The 16,536-nt window shown below is 51.7% G+C and overlaps 1 protein-coding gene across 1 annotated transcript in view; it reads right to left on the reverse strand.

The window, feature by feature from the left end:
- Positions 1–16,536, reverse strand: part of LOC147109911 (uncharacterized) — a 78,033-nt gene that overhangs the window by 23,315 nt on the left and 38,182 nt on the right. Inside the window, exon 8 of the mRNA XM_086002422.1 lies at positions 1,232–1,312. Within this exon, the coding sequence (XP_085858548.1) occupies positions 1,232–1,312 (81 nt within the window). The remainder of the gene's footprint in view (positions 1–1,231; positions 1,313–16,536) is intronic.

Below are 16,536 nucleotides of genomic sequence, written 5' to 3' on the forward strand. Positions count from 1 at the left end.
CGGTAGATAGAGAGAAACTATTTCCGCTGGTTGGGGATTCTAGGACTGGGGGCAAGTCTAAAAATTAGAGCCAGACCTTTCAGGAGTGAAATTAGGAAACACTTCTACACACAAAGGGATGGTAGAAGATTGGAACTCTCTTCAGCAAGTGGCAATTGATGCTAGATCAATTGTTAATTTTAAAATCAGAGATAGATAGATTTTTGTTAACCAGTGGTATTAAGGGATATGGGGCAAAGGCGGGTATATGGAGTTCGGTCGCAGACCAGCCACGATCTCATTGACTGGTGGAACAGGCTCGAGGGGCTCAATGGCCTTCTCCTGTTCCTATGTTCCTTTCATCAGCACTCTGATTTGTTCACTCTGTTAATTCGGCTTCTCTCTCCACAGATGTTGCCTGACCTGCTGAGTGCTTCCAGCATTTCATGCTTTCATTTCAGATTTCCAGCATCCGCCGTATTTGGCTTTTATGATATCATAGAAACAAAGGAGTAGGCCATTCGGCCCCTCGAGCCTGCTCCGCCATTTAATGCGATCATGGCTGATCATCTAAATTCAGTACCCTGTCCCTGCTTTCTCCCCATATCCCTTGATCCCCTTAGCCTTAAGAAATATATCTAACTCCTTCTTGAATATATTTAATGAATTGGCCTCAACTGTCTTCTGTGGTAGAGAATTCCACAGGTTCACCACTCTCTGGGTGAAGAAATTCCTCCTCATCTCTGTCCTAAATGGCTTACCCCTTATCCTTAGACTGTGACCCCTGGTTCTGGACTCCCCCCGCCACCGGGAACATCCTTCCTGCATCTAGTCTGTCTAGTCCTGTTAGAATTTTATAAGTTTCAATGAGATCCCCTCTCATTCTTCTAAACTCCAGCGAGTATAAGCCCAATCGACCCAATCTCTCCTCATACGTCATTCCTGCCATCCCAGGTATCAGTCTGGTGAATCTTCGCTGCACTCCCTCCATGGCAAGCACATCCTTCCTCAGATAAGATGACCAAAACTGCACACAATACTCAAGGTGTGGTCTCACCAAGGCCCTGTACAACTGCAGCTATCAGTGAAGTTATGTGGATGGATGAAAATACTGCAGAATGGCAAAATATATTAAAGGGTGAGGATGTTCAGGATACTGCATGAATTCTGAAGTATGCACACACACACAAAGAGGTTCAATTCTCCCTTCCCTTCACATTGTAATGATTATCTCTGTTACTGGGCTGTTTACCTGGGTTCCTCCACGCAAGGTGACTCACACTTTTTCTTGGGTCTGCTGGAGCAGCATGCTATCCAGGTGCCTTTAAGATTGCTGTACAATTGAGAAACAAACATCTTGATATTCTACAGAGTGGAATCTTGGATAAACTGAACAAAAAGGCAAAAACATTGACAAAATCTATATCTATATATATAAATCGGTCCTTCTGTCTGTCCTTCTGTCTGTCTGCAGGTGCGCGTCTGGGCGGCTATGCGCTCGAAAGTTACAGGGCGTACCTACGCGTGCGTTACGTCGAAAGAAAGCTTACCTTTCCAAAACGGTTTTAAGCATATTTACTTTTCGGCCGGGCTAAAATCGCGCCCGCGGTATCCGAAAAACCTTAACATTCCGCTCATTAGCATCTCATTATCCGCTCATTAGCGACAGAGTGACCTCGAGCTCGACCAATCGTACGCCGGGTTGCTGGCGTGTGCCGCCGTCGTTCTGAACCGAGGTGAGTCGCCGCCATCTTGATTCCAAACTTTTCCTTTCTTTTTCCCGCTTTCTGCGTCTTTAAAAAAAACGTTGCTTTTAAAACACATACTGTTTTTAAAAAAAATGATTTAGAAAGTAATTAACTTACCTAATCTCATTAATTTTCCTACCTTTCCCCGTTTTTCCAGGTAGGCCTCGAAGCCTCGGCCTCTACTCCGCACCTATGCCCTAGCTAGGCACCTCCCGGCCCCACTCGAAGGCTGGAGGGGCGGGCCTCAGCCCAGCACCGCTACCTTACTAAAGCGTGCGCGCGCAGCAGGAGCAGCTGAGACGCGGCGTCTCTCTCTCTGGCTCGGCCGGGGGGGCGGGGCTTGGTGAGCGTCAAGGGTTACCCTGGCAACCGGGCCCACCGGCCGTCTCGCACAGCCGCAATCTTGAAGCCAGCTCGGGAGGCCGGTGCTCGGAAAATCGCGCCTCCGGAGTTTGGTGCTTGGTTGGGGGGTGTGGGGGAGGTGGGAGAGAGAGTCTCGGGGGGGCCAACCTCGGGAGTTCGGGGGGTGGGGATCAGGGGGCTCGGGAGTTTGGGGGGACGGGGATCAGGGGGCTCGGGGACTCTCCCCCTTCCCCTCCCCTCCTCCCTCCTCTCCCCCCGCTCCTCTCTCCTCCTCCCTCCTCCCCCCCGCCTCTCTCCTCCTCCCCCCCTCCTCCCCCCCTCCTCTCTCCTCCTCCCTCCCTCCCCCCCTCCTCTCTCCTGCTCCCTCCCCTCCTCTCTCCTCCTCCCTCCCCCCGCCCCTCCCTCCCCTCCTCCCTCCCCCACCCTCCCCCCCGCCTTCCCCTCCCCTCCCCCCCGCCTTCCCCTCCCCTCCCCCCAGCCCTCCCCTCCCACCCGCCCTCCGCTCCCCTCCTCCCTACCCTCCCCCCCACCCTCCCCTCCCCTCCCCCCTCCTCTCCCCTCCCCCCTCCCTCCCCTCCTCTCTCCTCCTCCTCCCCTCCCTCCCACCGCCTCTCCCTTCCCTCCCCCCTCCCCCCACCCACCCCGCCCTCCCCTCCCCTCTCCCCCGCCCTCCCCACCCCCCCGCCCCTCTCCCCCGCCCTCCCCACCCCCCCGCCCCTCTCCCCCGCCCTCCCTCCCCTCCCCCCCGCCCTCCCCTCCCCTCCTCCTCCCCTCCCCTCTCTCTTCCCCCCAGTCGCTCTCTCTCTTCCCCCCAGTCGCTCTCTCTCTTCCCCCCAGTCGCTCTCTCTCTTCCCCCCAGTCGCTCTCTCTCTTCCCCCCAGTCGCTCTCTCTCTTCCCCCCAGTCGCTCTCTCTCTTCCCCCCAGTCGCTCTCTCTCTTCCCCCCAGTCGCTCTCTCTCTCTCTTCCAACAACAACATGCCCTCGAAAAAGCCTCGGCACCGCCGGGCACTTCAGCTAGTCTATCTATCTATATATATATATAAACGGATCGATCTGTCTGTCTGTCTGTCTGTCCTTCGGTGTGCATCTGTCCGGCTATGCACTCGAAAGTTATAGAGCGTACCTACACGTGCGTTACATCAAAAGAAAGCTTACCATTCCAAAACGGTCGTAAGCGTATTTACGTTTCGGCCGGACAAATATTGCGCCCGCGGTATCCAAAAAACGTTCAAAATTCCGCTCATTAGCATCTCATTATCCGCTCATTAGCGATAGAGTGACGTCGAGGTTGACCAATCGTACGCCAGGTTCCTGGCGCGTGCGGGCGGGCCCTCCTACAGTCGAGTGACGGGACAATTGACCAATGCTACGCTTCGGTGACCTGACGGTCGACCCACACCGCGTGTGTGGGCGGGCCTTATCGTTCTGAACCGAGGTGAGTCGCTGCCATCTTGATTCCAAACTTTTCATTTATTTTTCCCGCTTTCTGCATGTTTCTTTTCAAATCTACATTTCCAGCAAAAAAAAAGTTGCTTTTAAAACACAAATTGTTTTTAAAAAAAGTTAGTTAATTTGTAAATCTTTTCTCTAACCTTTATAATTCTCCTACCTTTCACCATTTTTCCAGGCCCGGGGCCTAGGCTTCTCCAACTGCCAGCAGTGTAACTCTAGACCCAGGCTCCCGGCCTAGACAGAGACAAACACTGGCAGAGCTCTCCCCTCTGCCTCTCCCGGTGTAATGCCTCAGCTCCATTCCCGGGGTCATTAGATGGGGAGGCTTCATAAGCAACTGGGGTAGGTCGCAAGCCCCAAATAATAATCTGAAGATCCTGTGTTTGCAGCTGAGGAAATTTCTTCTGCTGACAGCCCCAGGTTAACGGCAGCCATCTTTGTCAAGGAGGGCAAAAAGTTTCAGTGCGACGCCATTTTGATTCAGTGTGTAACAGAGTGCATGCGCAGCCATCTTAGTACAGGAACATAGAGTGGGTGCGGCTTCTGTGCTCCAAATTGGGTGCTGGTGACCGAGACAGACAATCGACTGTGTGGGCGGGGCCTAATCTTTCCAACTGAAAAGCAAGCGGCGGCCATTGTTTGTGATACAACACACTGAGAGGTGAGCACCCCTTTTTTAATAAAAAGATTGGTGAGGTTGTAAAGTGTATGTTATAGAAAGATTTACCAAAAATGTTTTATAAGTACTTTAAGTTTCATGTTTCCCCACCCCTTGCTCCCCCTGCTCCCTTTCACCCCACCTCCCTTTTCCCCCCTCCCTTCCTCCCTCCCTTTCCCCCCCTTCCCCCCCGTCATTTACCCCCCTCCCCTCCCTCTCCCCCCTCCCTTTCCACCCTTCCCCCCCACCCCCACTACCCCCCCAACCCCCTTCCCCCCCACACCCCCTTCCCCCCCACCACACCCCCCACAATCCCCCCCTTCCCCCCCCACCCCACGAGATCGGGAGGCGGAGAGGGGAGGAGGGCTACCAAGGCAACTGGGGCTCGGGAGGGGAGGGGGAGCGGAGAGGGTTACCCCGGCAACCGGGCTCGCCAGCCGCAATCGGCCGCTCAGGCCCAGGCCCGGAGATCGGGAGGCGGAGAGGGGAGGAGGGTTACCAAGGCAACCGGGGCTCGGGAGGGGAGGGGGAGCAGAGAGGGTTACCCCGGCAACCGGGCTCGCCAGCCGCAATCGGCCGCTCAGGCCCAGAGATTGGGAGGCGGAGAGGGGAGGAGGGTTACCAAGGCAACCGGGCCCGGCCAGCCGCAATCGGCCATCTCAGGCCCCCCTCCCTCTCTCCCCTTACCCCTCCTCCCCTCCCCTCCCCCTCCTCCTCCCCCCATCCCTCACCCCCTCCCTCAGCCCCCTCCCCCCCACCTCCCCCTCCCCCTCTCCCCCCTCCCTCTCCGCCCTCTCTCCCCCTCCCTCTCCCCCCTCTCTCCCCCTCCCTCCCTCCTCCCTGCTCCACCTCCCCCTCCCCCCCTTCCCTCCCTCCCTCCTCCCTGCTCCACCTCCCCCTCCCCCCCTTCCCTCCCTCCCCCTCTCCCTTACCCCCCTCCCCCTCGCTCCCTCACCCCCTCCCCCCCACTCCACCCCCTCCCCCTCCCTCCCCCCTCCCTCCCTCTCCCCCCTCCCCTCCCTCTCCCCCCTCCCCTCCCTCTCCCCCATCCCCTCCCTCCCCTCTCCCCCCTCCCCCCTCCCTCTCCCCCCCTCTCCGCCTCCCTCCCTCCCCCCCCCTCTCCGCCTCCCTCCCCCCCCTCCCTCCCTCCCCCCCCTCCCTCCCTCCCCCCCTCCCTCTCCCCTCCCCCTCCCTCTCCTCCCCCCCCTCCCTCCCTCCCCCCCTCTCCTCCCCCCCCTCCCTCCCTCCCCCCCTCTCCCCCCTCCCCCTCCCTCCCTCCTCCCTCTCCCCCTCTCCCCCCTCCCTGTCCCCCTCTCCCCCTCCCTCCCCCCTCTTTCTCGCTTTCTCTCTTCCCCCCCAGTCGCTCTCTCTCTTCCCCCCAAGTCATTCTCTCTCTTCCCCCCCAGTCGCTCTCTCTCTTCCCCCCCAGTCGCTCTCTCTCTTCCCCCCCAGTCGCGCTCTCTCTTCCCCCCCAGTCGCTCTCTCTCTCTTCCAACAACAACATGCCCTCGAAAAAGCCTCGGCATCGCCGGGCACTCCAGCTAGTCTATATATAAAAGGATATGTCTCTCTGTCTGTCTCTCTGTCCGGCTATACAATCAAAAGTTATAGAGCGTACCTGCACATATGTTATACAAACAAAAGAAAGCTCATCATTAGGGGACTCTTGTAGGCGTATGTCCTTTTTGCTCGGACAAAAATTGTGCCGCCGGTATCCAAAAAACTTTCAAAATTCCGCTCATTATCCGCTCATTTGCATCGAGTGGGGGCGGGTTCATTGTGTGTGCGGGCGGGCCATCCTACAGTTGAGTGACGTGATGATTGACCAAATCTACAGTTCAGTGACCTGACGGTTGACCAATCGGTGCGTGTGTGGGCGGGCCTTATCATTCTGAACCGAGGCGAGTGGCCGCCATCTTGATTCCAAACTGTTCATTTCTTTTTCCCACTTTCTGCGTGTTTCTTTTCAAATCTACATTTCCACCAAAAAAAATTGCTTTTATTAAATTGTTTTAAAAAAAAGTTAATTCATTTGTAAATATTTTCTCTAACCTGATTCTTTTTCCTACCTTTCCCCGTTTTTGTAAGGCCTTGAAGAAGCCTGGGCCTCTCCTGCCCAGCCACGCCCGAGCTAGGTAATTGTCCCACGGCTTCTGGCAAGCTCCTCCCCCCCCTCACCCCCCCAAGTCTCCCCCGTCACGTTACCCGGAGCAACGGCGTCGGCCGTGAGGGGCACGGGACAGGCACAGGGTGCGCGCGGAGCAGGCGACACACAGAAGCCCAAGGCACAGAGTGCGGGAAGGCAGCAGGTGAGATGCGGTGTCTCACTCTCTTCCCCGCACGGCGGTCTTGAAGGCGGCTCGGGCGGGGGGTGGGGGGCGGGGCTCTCGGGAAGTGGTGCTCGGGAGAACGGGGCGCGGGGCGGGGGCTCGGAAGGGGGGGAAGGGTTGCCCCAGCAACTGGGTCTGGCAGTCTCTCACAGCCTCAAGCCGGCTCACGCCCGTTCCCGGGGCTTGGCTCCATTTGCGGCCGCGGGCCACTCGCCCTCTCTCTCTCCTTCCCTCTGTCTCTCTCTCTCCTCCCCTCCCTTCTCTCCCCCCCTCTTTCTCTCCCCCCTCCCCCCTCTTTCTCTCCCCCTCCCCCTCTTTCTCTCCCCCTCCCTCCCTCCCCCTCCCCTTCCTCCTCCCCTCCCCCACCTCCCCCCTCCCCACCACCTCCCCCCACCCCCTCCTCCCCCACCCCCTCCCCCACCACCTCCCCCCACCCCCTCCCCCCACCCCCTCCTCCCCCACCCCCTCCCCCCAGTTGCTCTCTCTCTTCCCCCCCAGTCTCTCGCTCTCTCTCTTCCCCCACAGTCTCTCGCTCTCTCTTCCCCCCCAGTCTCTCGCTCTCTCTTCCCCCCCAGTCTCTCGCTCTCTTCCCCCCCAGTCTCTCGCTCTCTCTCCTCCCCCCCAGTCACTCGCTCTCTCTCTTCCCCCCCAGTCGCTCGCTCTCTCTCTTCCCCCCAGTCGCTCGATCTCTCTCTTCCCCCCAGTCGCGCGCTCTCTCTCTTCCCCCCAGTCGCTCACTCTCTCTCTTCCCCCCAGTCGCTCGCTCTCTCTCTTCCCCCCCAGTCGCTCGATCTCTCTCTTCCCCCCAGTCGCGCGCTCTCTCTCTTCCCCCCAGTCGCTCGCTCTCTCTCTTCCCCCCAGTCGCTCGCTCTCTCTCTCTCTTCCCCCCAGTCGCTCGCTCTCTCTCTCTCTTCCCCCCAGTCGCTCGCTCTCTCTCTCTCTCTTCCCCCCAGTCGCTCGCTCTCTCTCTCTCTCTCTCTCTGCCCCCCAGTCGCTCACTCTCTCTCTCTCTCTTCCCCCCAGTTGCTCTCTCTCTCTCTCTTCCCCCCAGTCGCTCTCTCTCTCTCTTCCAACAACAACATGCCCTCAAAAATCCCTCGGCACCGCCGGGCACTTCAGCTAGTATGTTAATATTGCAGAGCGTGACATCCAGTAATGAACTGTTCATTTTACCCTGGCTCTTGCTAATTGGTTAGCTGACCGAGAACAGGGAGTAGGAATAAATGGGTCATTTTCGGGTTGGCAGGCTGTAACTAGTGGGGTACCACAAGGATCAGTGCTTGGGCCTCAGCTGTTCACAATCTACAGGAAACTCTCGATTTACTGGCACCTAAGTAATCGGAAATCTCTGTTAACCGGCAAAATTCAGGAGTAGGTTCAGGTAAGTTTTACTTCATATTAGTGGCCGTTCCTGGATCTGTGGCTGTGTAACTGGGGTTCGTGCACTTGTTGCTGAGCAACAGGGACGCTTGGCCTGTTGCCGGAGTTCCTGCACATGTTGCTAAGCAACAGGGAAGCCTGGAGTTGTTGCTGTGTACGGAGCTCTCGTACCTTTTAACTGTACCTCTTAGTAATCCGGACTTTTTGATAAACCGGCACCACGCCTGTGGTGTATGTGCCTTTAAGAGCAATTATGGTGTATGTGCCTTTAAGAGCCCCAGGTGTGCGTAATGCCGGTAATTGCCACTTGGGCTATATAAGCCTGTGTATTGTGTATATCCTTTAGAAACCCCCCCCAGACTTGCTTAGTAAATACCAATGAACCAACTCCTGTCTTCAGTGTCTTTATCTACACACGGACACTACAGTGGCGACGAAGAGGAAATGGACATACCTGCAATTCGGCAGCACCTCAAGGACATCGATTCCTCCAGCGTCCAGAAGACTCAAGGAAGTAAGAGAAACTGTGGTTTCACCAGCTGGCCAAGCTGGTGACAGGTACTGCGCTAATCCTTCCTGGGCGTCAGGCTGGAGCTCCAGCGGCGGGCTCTACAGCTGAGACGGGCAGCGAAATCGGAGGCAAGCAATAACGGACTGGGAGGGTGCACTCGAGAGACGGCCGGCGCGGCAAGCAGGTCAGCGTTTAGACCTCCGTCGGGAACGAGTCTCCAACAGTGAATAAACGGAAACCACAGTAAAACAGCGTTGTTATTGGTAGCAGCGGCGGGAAAGCGCGGGAAGCGCCATATCGTTGCTACAGAGAAAAAAAAAAGCGCGGGAAGCGCCATATCTTTTCTGAAATGCCTAAATCTGGTAATATTGAGGCTTTTGATGGCGAAATAGAAGATTGGACCACATACGTGGAAAGAGTAGAGGTTTATTGCACTGCAAATGGAATAGCAGATGAAAAAAAAGCTTCAGTACTTCTGAACTTAATGGGCGCGAAGACATACGGGCTGTTACGAAATTTAATCACTCCAGCCAAACCAAAGGACAAGACTTTTAAAGAAATTGTTGATACCCTGCAGGAGCATTTAAACCCAACACCGCTGCTGATAGCGGAACGATTCAAGTTCTTCAAGAGAAATCAACACAAGAATGAATGTAACGCTGATTACCTAACCGAATTAAGAAAGCTATCAAAGTACTGCCAATTCGGAGCAGGACTATCGGATTATCTTCGAGACAAGTTTGTTTGCGGTCTCTTAAGTGAAGGAACACAAAAAAGACTGCTTTCTGAAAAAGATTTAACATTGGACAAAGCTTTCAGTATGGCTGTATCATACGAAGCAGCAGCAAAAGGAGCTGCAGAGATACAACAAGAGACACAGGACTTCGGCACCCATAAAATGACACAGGAGTTCGGAAGCTGTTGTCGCTGCGGCAGATCCACCCATAACCAGAGGGACTGCTGGTTCAAGAGCAAAGCATGCAGGCAATGTGGTAAGATTGGACACATTGCACGGGTATGCCAATCTGGACAAAATAAATCCACTGACAGAAAACAAAAAATCAATAAGGAAAAGTACAGGAAGGTACAAATGATGACGGACAATAGCTCCGAAGACCAGAATAGCGATAGCGACTCCGAAAACAAGAGACTAAGCTGTCTCAAATTACATAATGTACTTGCCAAAGAGGATTACCAAACCATTTGGGTTACCCTCACAATAGCAGGGTCCCCAGTTAAAATGGAGGTAGATACAGGATCAGCTCTAACCGTAATAAATCGACGAGATTACGAGAGGCTATTTTCGCATATACCTCTAAAAGACACATCCATTATCTTAAAAACATATACGGGGCAGAAAGTCTACCCCAAAGGAAAAATAAGGGTGCCTGTGGTATACAACGGCAAAGAAATACAAAAGTTGTATTTATACATTCTACAAGATGGTGGTCCACCGTTGTTGGGACGTGAATGGATAAGGAAGATACGTTTAGACTGGCACTCCATTCAGGCACTGACGGTGACCAGTAAGGAAAAAAACAATGATGACATCATACCTGAACGATTAAAAGACATCTTGGCCAACGCCAAAGAAGTGTTTCAAGAGAAACTAGGAACCTTGAAAGGCATCACCGCCTCAATAAAAGTGGAAGGTACAGCAATTCCAAAATTTTTTAAGGCAAGACCGGTGCCATACGCAATACGTCCGGCAGTCGAGGCAGAGCTGGAGAATTTGGAAAAGGCAGGCGTATTATCCAAAATAGATTGGAGCGAATGGGCAACACCCATCGTTCCAGTCATGAAAAAAACATTGAAAAATAACTCTGAGGAACAGAAAAAAATTCGCATCTGTGGGGACTTTAAGGTGACTGTAAACCCGGTCCTTCACACGGTACAGTATCCTCTTCCGAGGATAGAAGATATTTTCGCCTCACTATACGGAGGGAAACGTTTCACAAAAATTGACTTGGCACAGGCATATCTACAGATGGAGGTTGAGGAGACCTCTAAAAAGTATCTCACAATAAACACACACAAAGGCCTGTACCAGTACAATCGACTGGTTTTTGGAATAGCATCAGCTCCAGCTATCTGGCAAAGAGCTATGGAGCAAGTCCTGCAAGGGATTCCAGGGACTCAATGCTACCTAGACGACATCCTTATAACAGGAGAAAACGACAACGAGCACCTTGCCAATTTGGAGCAGGTGCTCACTAGGCTGAAAGAACGGGGCCTACGAGCAAATCGCCCCAAGTGCGAATTTTTCCAAAATCAGATATCATATTGTGACCACATAATTAATAAGGAAGGGTTGCATAAGTTACCTGAAAAAATTGAAGCAGTTATAAAAGCCCCAGCACCTGAAAATGTTTCACAATTAAGGTCATTCCTGGGATTAATAAATTACTATCATAAATTTTTACCGAACTTATCAACTATTCTACACCCTCTTAATGATCTTCTACAGACAGGAGTAATTTGGAAATGGAACGAAGACTGTAAACGTGCCTTCCATAAATGTAAAGACTTAATCACATCCGAGAAAGTTTTGGCTCATTACAACCCATCACTACCAATCAGACTGGCGTGCGATGCATCCCCTTACGGCATAGGAGCGGTATTGTCCCATAGATTCCCTGATGGCTCGGAACGGCCGATAGCTTTTGCGTCACGCTCATTGAACTCAGCTGAGCGTAACTATGCCCAGATAGACAGGGAAGCACTCAGCCTGGTATGGGGAGTGAAGAAATTCAACCATTACCTACACGGACAAAAATTTACCTTGCTGACTGACCATCAACCCCTCATCTCCATATTCAACCCTAAAAAAGGTGTCCCCATTATGACGGCACAAAGACTACAGAGGTGGTCCCTTTTTCTAGGGGCACACCAATACAACATTGAATACAAAGGGTCAAAACAGCATGGGAATGCTGACGGTTTATCGCGCCTACCGTTGCCAATGATAGAAGAGGCACCTACAGTAGACCCAGTAGAGATATTCCACTCTACCATAGTGGAATGTCTACCGGTGACAAATTCTGCCATTGAAAGGGAGACAAGAAATGATCCTACTCTCTCACGGGTCTACGATTTAACAGTGAAGGGATGGCCAGCACATGGCGAACCACTGTTGCCAGCATTCTCGCAAAGAAGAGAACAGCTGTCAGTGTGCCGAGGAACCTTGATGTGTGGATCCAGAGTGGTGATTCCACCCAAACTCCAGGATAAAGTGCTAAAGGAGCTTCACGAGGGGCATCTGGGTGGAGTGAAAATGAAGAACCGAGCTAGGGCGTTTGTATGGTGGCCAGGTATCGATGGAGACATCGAAGACATGACCAAGAGCTGCCTAGGATGCCAGGAGGTCCAAAATGCTCCGCCACAGGCCCCTCTACATCCATGGGAGTGGCCCTCATCTCCCTGGCAAAGGGTGCACATCGACTTTGCTGGTCCATTTATGGACTCAATGTTCTTAATCGCAGTTGATGCACACTCCAAGTGGCCGGAGGTAATAAAGATGTCCTCCACCACCACGGAAAAAACCATCACAGTATTAAGGACCATATTTGCCAGGAATGGGCTGCCGGAACAGATATGTTCTGATAATGGACCGCAATTTGTGTCCGAAGAATTCAGAAAGTTCTTAAAGAACAATGGGGTAAAGCACTACCCGTCCGCCCCATACCATCCCGCCACCAATGGATTGGCTGAAAGGTTTGTCCAGACCTTCAAGAAGGCCATCAAGGCCATGGGTAATGAAGACATAAAACTTCAGCATAAGGTGGATAACTTCTTATTTGCATATAGGAATGCAACGCATATGGTTACTAACCAAACTCCCGCCATGATGTTCTACAATAGAAACCTAAGATGCCGGCTGGATTTGGTCAAGCCCAACATCCAAAGGGACGTGGAGAACCGGCAGTTTCAGGGCATGAATGAAAGGCCAACTAGGGCCTTCCAGATAGGCCAACCGGTTTTGGCCCGGGACTACCGTACCGAGAAATGGCAGCCTGGAACTATCTGCACACGATTAGGACCACTGATGTATACCGTGGACATCGGAGACAGCATAATAAGGCGCCATGCTGACCAAATCATCAAGTCATCCGAAAAGGGACAACCTACACCACCACTCTATACATCTAACGATGAAGTAGAGATACCCATATCTACCTCCGATCCGGTGATACTGGAGCCCGATGAACCCGACACTGGCCTTCAAGCAGAATCAGCCTTGCCAGAAGAACCTACTACACCACCAGAAACTACTACACCCCCGAGGCGTTATCCGGACCGAGTCAGGAAGCCTCCTGAGAGACTAACTTATAATTAATTAATACAGCAATGTATATTATTTTGCATATAACATGTAATTAATAATTACTTAAAATATGATGTACTGGTTAGCTAGAAGGGGAGGAATTGTGGTGTATGTGCCTTTAAGAGCAATTATGGTGTATGTGCCTTTAAGAGCCCCAGGTGTGCGTAATGCCGGTAATTGCCACTTGGGCTATATAAGCCTGTGTATTGTGTATATCCTTTAGAAAGCCCCCCCAGACTTGCTTAGTAAATACCTATGAACCAACTCCTGTCTTCAGTGTCTTTATCTACACATGGACACTACAACGCCGGTCCCGGATACCAAAGAGTTTCCTGTACCTCAATGACTTGGGTGAGGGGACCAAATGTAATATATCCAAGTTTGCTGATGATACAAAGCTGGCTGGGAATGTAAGTTGTGAGGAGGCTGCAAGGAGTCTTCAAGGGGATATAGACAGGCTAAGTGAGTGGGCAAGAACATGGCAAATGGAATATAATGCGGAGAAATGTGAAGTTATCCACTTTGGTAGGAAAAATAGAAAAGCAGAGTATTTTTCAAATGGTGAGCGATTGGGAAATGTTGGTGTTCAGAGGGACCTGGGTGTCCTTGTACACGAATCACTAAAAGTTAACATGCAGGTACAGCAAGAAATTAGGAAAGCGAATGGTATGTTGGCCTTTATTACAAGAGGATTTGAGTGTAAGAGTAAAGACGTCTTACTGCAATTATATAGGGCCCTGGTGAGACCACACCTGGAGTATTGTGGACAGTATTGGTCTCCTTACCTGAGGAAGGATATACTTGCCATAGAGGGAGTGCAGCGAAGGTTCACCAGAATGGTTCCTGGGATGGGGGGATTGTCCTATGAGGAGAGATTGAAAGACTAGGCCTATATTTTTTGGAGTTTAGAAGAATGGAAGGTGATCTCATTTAAACATACAATATTCTTACAGGGCTTGACAGGATAGATGCAGGGAGGATGTTTCCCCTGGCTGGGGAGTCTAGAACCAGGGGTCACAGCCTCAGAATAAGGGGTCGGCCATTTAGGACTGAGATGAGGAGAAATTTCTTCACTCAGAGGGTGATGAATCTTTGGAATTCTCTACCCCAGAGGGCTGTGGAGGCTCAGTCACTGAGTATATTCAAGACAGAGATCGATAGATTTTTGAATACTGTATTAAGGGAATCAAGGGATATGGGGATAGTGCAGGAAAGTGGAGATGAGGTAGAAGATCAGCCATGATCTTATTGAATGGCAGAGCAGGCTCGAGGGGCCGAATGGCCGACTCCTGCTCCTATTTCTTATGTTCTTATGTTGAATTCTCTTGTATCCCAGGCAATTTCCTTACTTTAAGGTAACACGTACATGAGATGGGCAGAAGTGGACAAGGAAGCCCGAGACTTTGTTTAACTAACTTTTGGGGCACAGAGTGAAAGACTAAAAAGTGCTACACAGCAGAAAGGAAAGACCTAGAAAGAACTGGAGGAGAATTTGAACAGGAAGTTCAAGGCGGGGGGAGGGGGGGCGATGGAGTGACTGGGACGGATAGAGACAGATTCAAAAGGTTACATTCAAGGCCAAAATACAATTGCAGATAGAGTAGTGATGTGGCAATGGGAGCAAATTCACAAGGAAGTCGGAATATAAAGGAAACATTGTTTCGGTGGGTGGGGTCGTGAAACAAACACCAGCAGTCTAAAATATGGGAAATGTGACTTGCAACACCAGAGCACATGAAAATAAACAAAACTAATGAGACTGTAAAACACTAGTTAGGCCGCAGCTAGAGTACTGCGTACAGTTCTGGTCACCACATTACAGGAAGGATGTGATTGCACTGGAGAGGGTTCGGAGGAGATTTACGAGGGTGTTGCCAGGACTGGGGAAATTTAGCTATGAGGAAAGATTGGATAGGCTGGGGTTATTTTCTTTGGAACAGAGGAGGCTGAGGGGAGATTTAATTGAGGTGTATAAAATGATGAGGGGCCTAGATAGAGTGGATAGGAAGGACCTATTTCCCCTAGCAGAGAGGTCAATAACCAGGGGGCAGAGATTGAAAGTAATTGGTTGAAGGATTACAGGGGAGTTGAGGAGAACTCATTTCACCCAGAGGGTGGTGGGGGTCTGGAACTCACTGCCTGAAAGGGTGGGAGAGGCAGAGACCCTCATCACATTTAAAAAGTACTTGGATATGCCCTTGAAGTGCCGTAACCTACAGGGCTACGGACCGAGAGCTGGAAAGTGGGATTAGGCTGGCTAGCTCTTTTTTGGCTGAATGGCCGAATGGCCTCCTTCTGTGCCGTAAACGTCTATGATTCTACAATAGAAACTTGAGTGTGCTAAGAGCACAATAGTCACAAAGAACCAGACATCAAGTCAACACTGGCATGGAGGAGAGGAGCTTAGCGCTTCAATTATGAGAGGCTCACACTTCATATCAAACCGCAAGCGTGACCCCGAGCTTCCGGTCACCTGTCACTTTAATTCTCCGCTCCACTCCCACCCTGACGTCTCTGTCCTCGGCCTCTTACACTGTTCCAGTGAAGCGCAACGTAAGCTCGAGGTACAGCACCTCATCTTTCGATTCGGCACTTTGCAGCCTTCCGGACTCAACATCGAGTTCAACAATTTCAGATCATAACCTCTGCCCCCATTTTTTTGGATGTCAGCTGTTGCTGACGCTTCTGATACTTCCAGTTACACCTCTAGACCCGTCTTTTGTATCTTAACTTGTCCCATTACCATCTCCTTTCGCCTCGCACCATCATCCCTATTGTCATTTATTTGTTACCTCTAGACTTGACTATTCCAATGCACTCCTGGCTGGCCTCCCACATTCCACCCTATGTAAACTTGAGGTCATCTAAAACTTGGCTGCTCGTGTTCTAACTTGCACCGAGTCCCGTTCGCCCATATCCCTTGTGCTTGCTGACCTACATTGGCTCCCAGTTAAGCAGCGCCTCGATTTCAAAATTCTCAGCCTTGTTTTTAAATCCCTCCGTGACCTCGACACTTCCTATCTCTGTAATCTCTGTAATCTCCTTCAGCCCCACAACCCCCCAGAACTAGCTGCACCCCTAGCCAAGCTGTTCCAGTACAGCTACAACACTGGCATCTACCTGGCAATGTGGAAAATTGCCCAAGTATGTCCTGTCTACAAAAAGCAGGACAAATCCGACCCGGACAATTACCGTCCCATCAGTCTACTCTCAATCATCAGCAAAGTGATGGAAGGTGTCGTCGACAGTGCTATCAAGCGGCACTTACTCAGCAATAACCTGCTAACTGACACCCAGTTTGGGTTCCGCCAGGGCCACTCAGCTCCTGACCTCATTACAGCCTTGGTCCAAACATGGACAAAAGAGCTGAACTCAAGAGCTGAGGTGAGAGTGACTGCCCTTGACATCAAGGCAGCATTTGATCGAGTGTGGCATCAAGGAGCCCTAGCAAAACTGAAGTCAATGGGAATCAAGGGGAAAACTCTCCATTGGTTGGAATCATACCTAGCACAAAGGAAGTTGGCTGTGGTTGTTGGAGGTCATTCATCTCAATCACATGACATCACTGCAGGAGTTCCTCAGGGCAGTGTCCTAGGCCCAACCATCTTCAGTTGTTGCATCAATGACCTTCCCTCCATCATAAGGTCAGAAGTGGGGATGTTCACTGATGATTGCACACTGTTCAGCACCATTCGAGACTCGTCAGATACTGACGCAGTCCGTGTCCATATCCAGCAAGACCTGGACAACATTCAGACTTGGGCTGACAAGTGGCAAGTAACATTCGCAC

The sequence above is a fragment of the Somniosus microcephalus genome, chromosome 12 (assembly GCF_052327205.1).
Source record: "Somniosus microcephalus isolate GS21.2 chromosome 12, FLI_Smic_1.0, whole genome shotgun sequence".
NCBI classification, from domain to species: domain Eukaryota; kingdom Metazoa; phylum Chordata; class Chondrichthyes; order Squaliformes; family Somniosidae; genus Somniosus; species Somniosus microcephalus.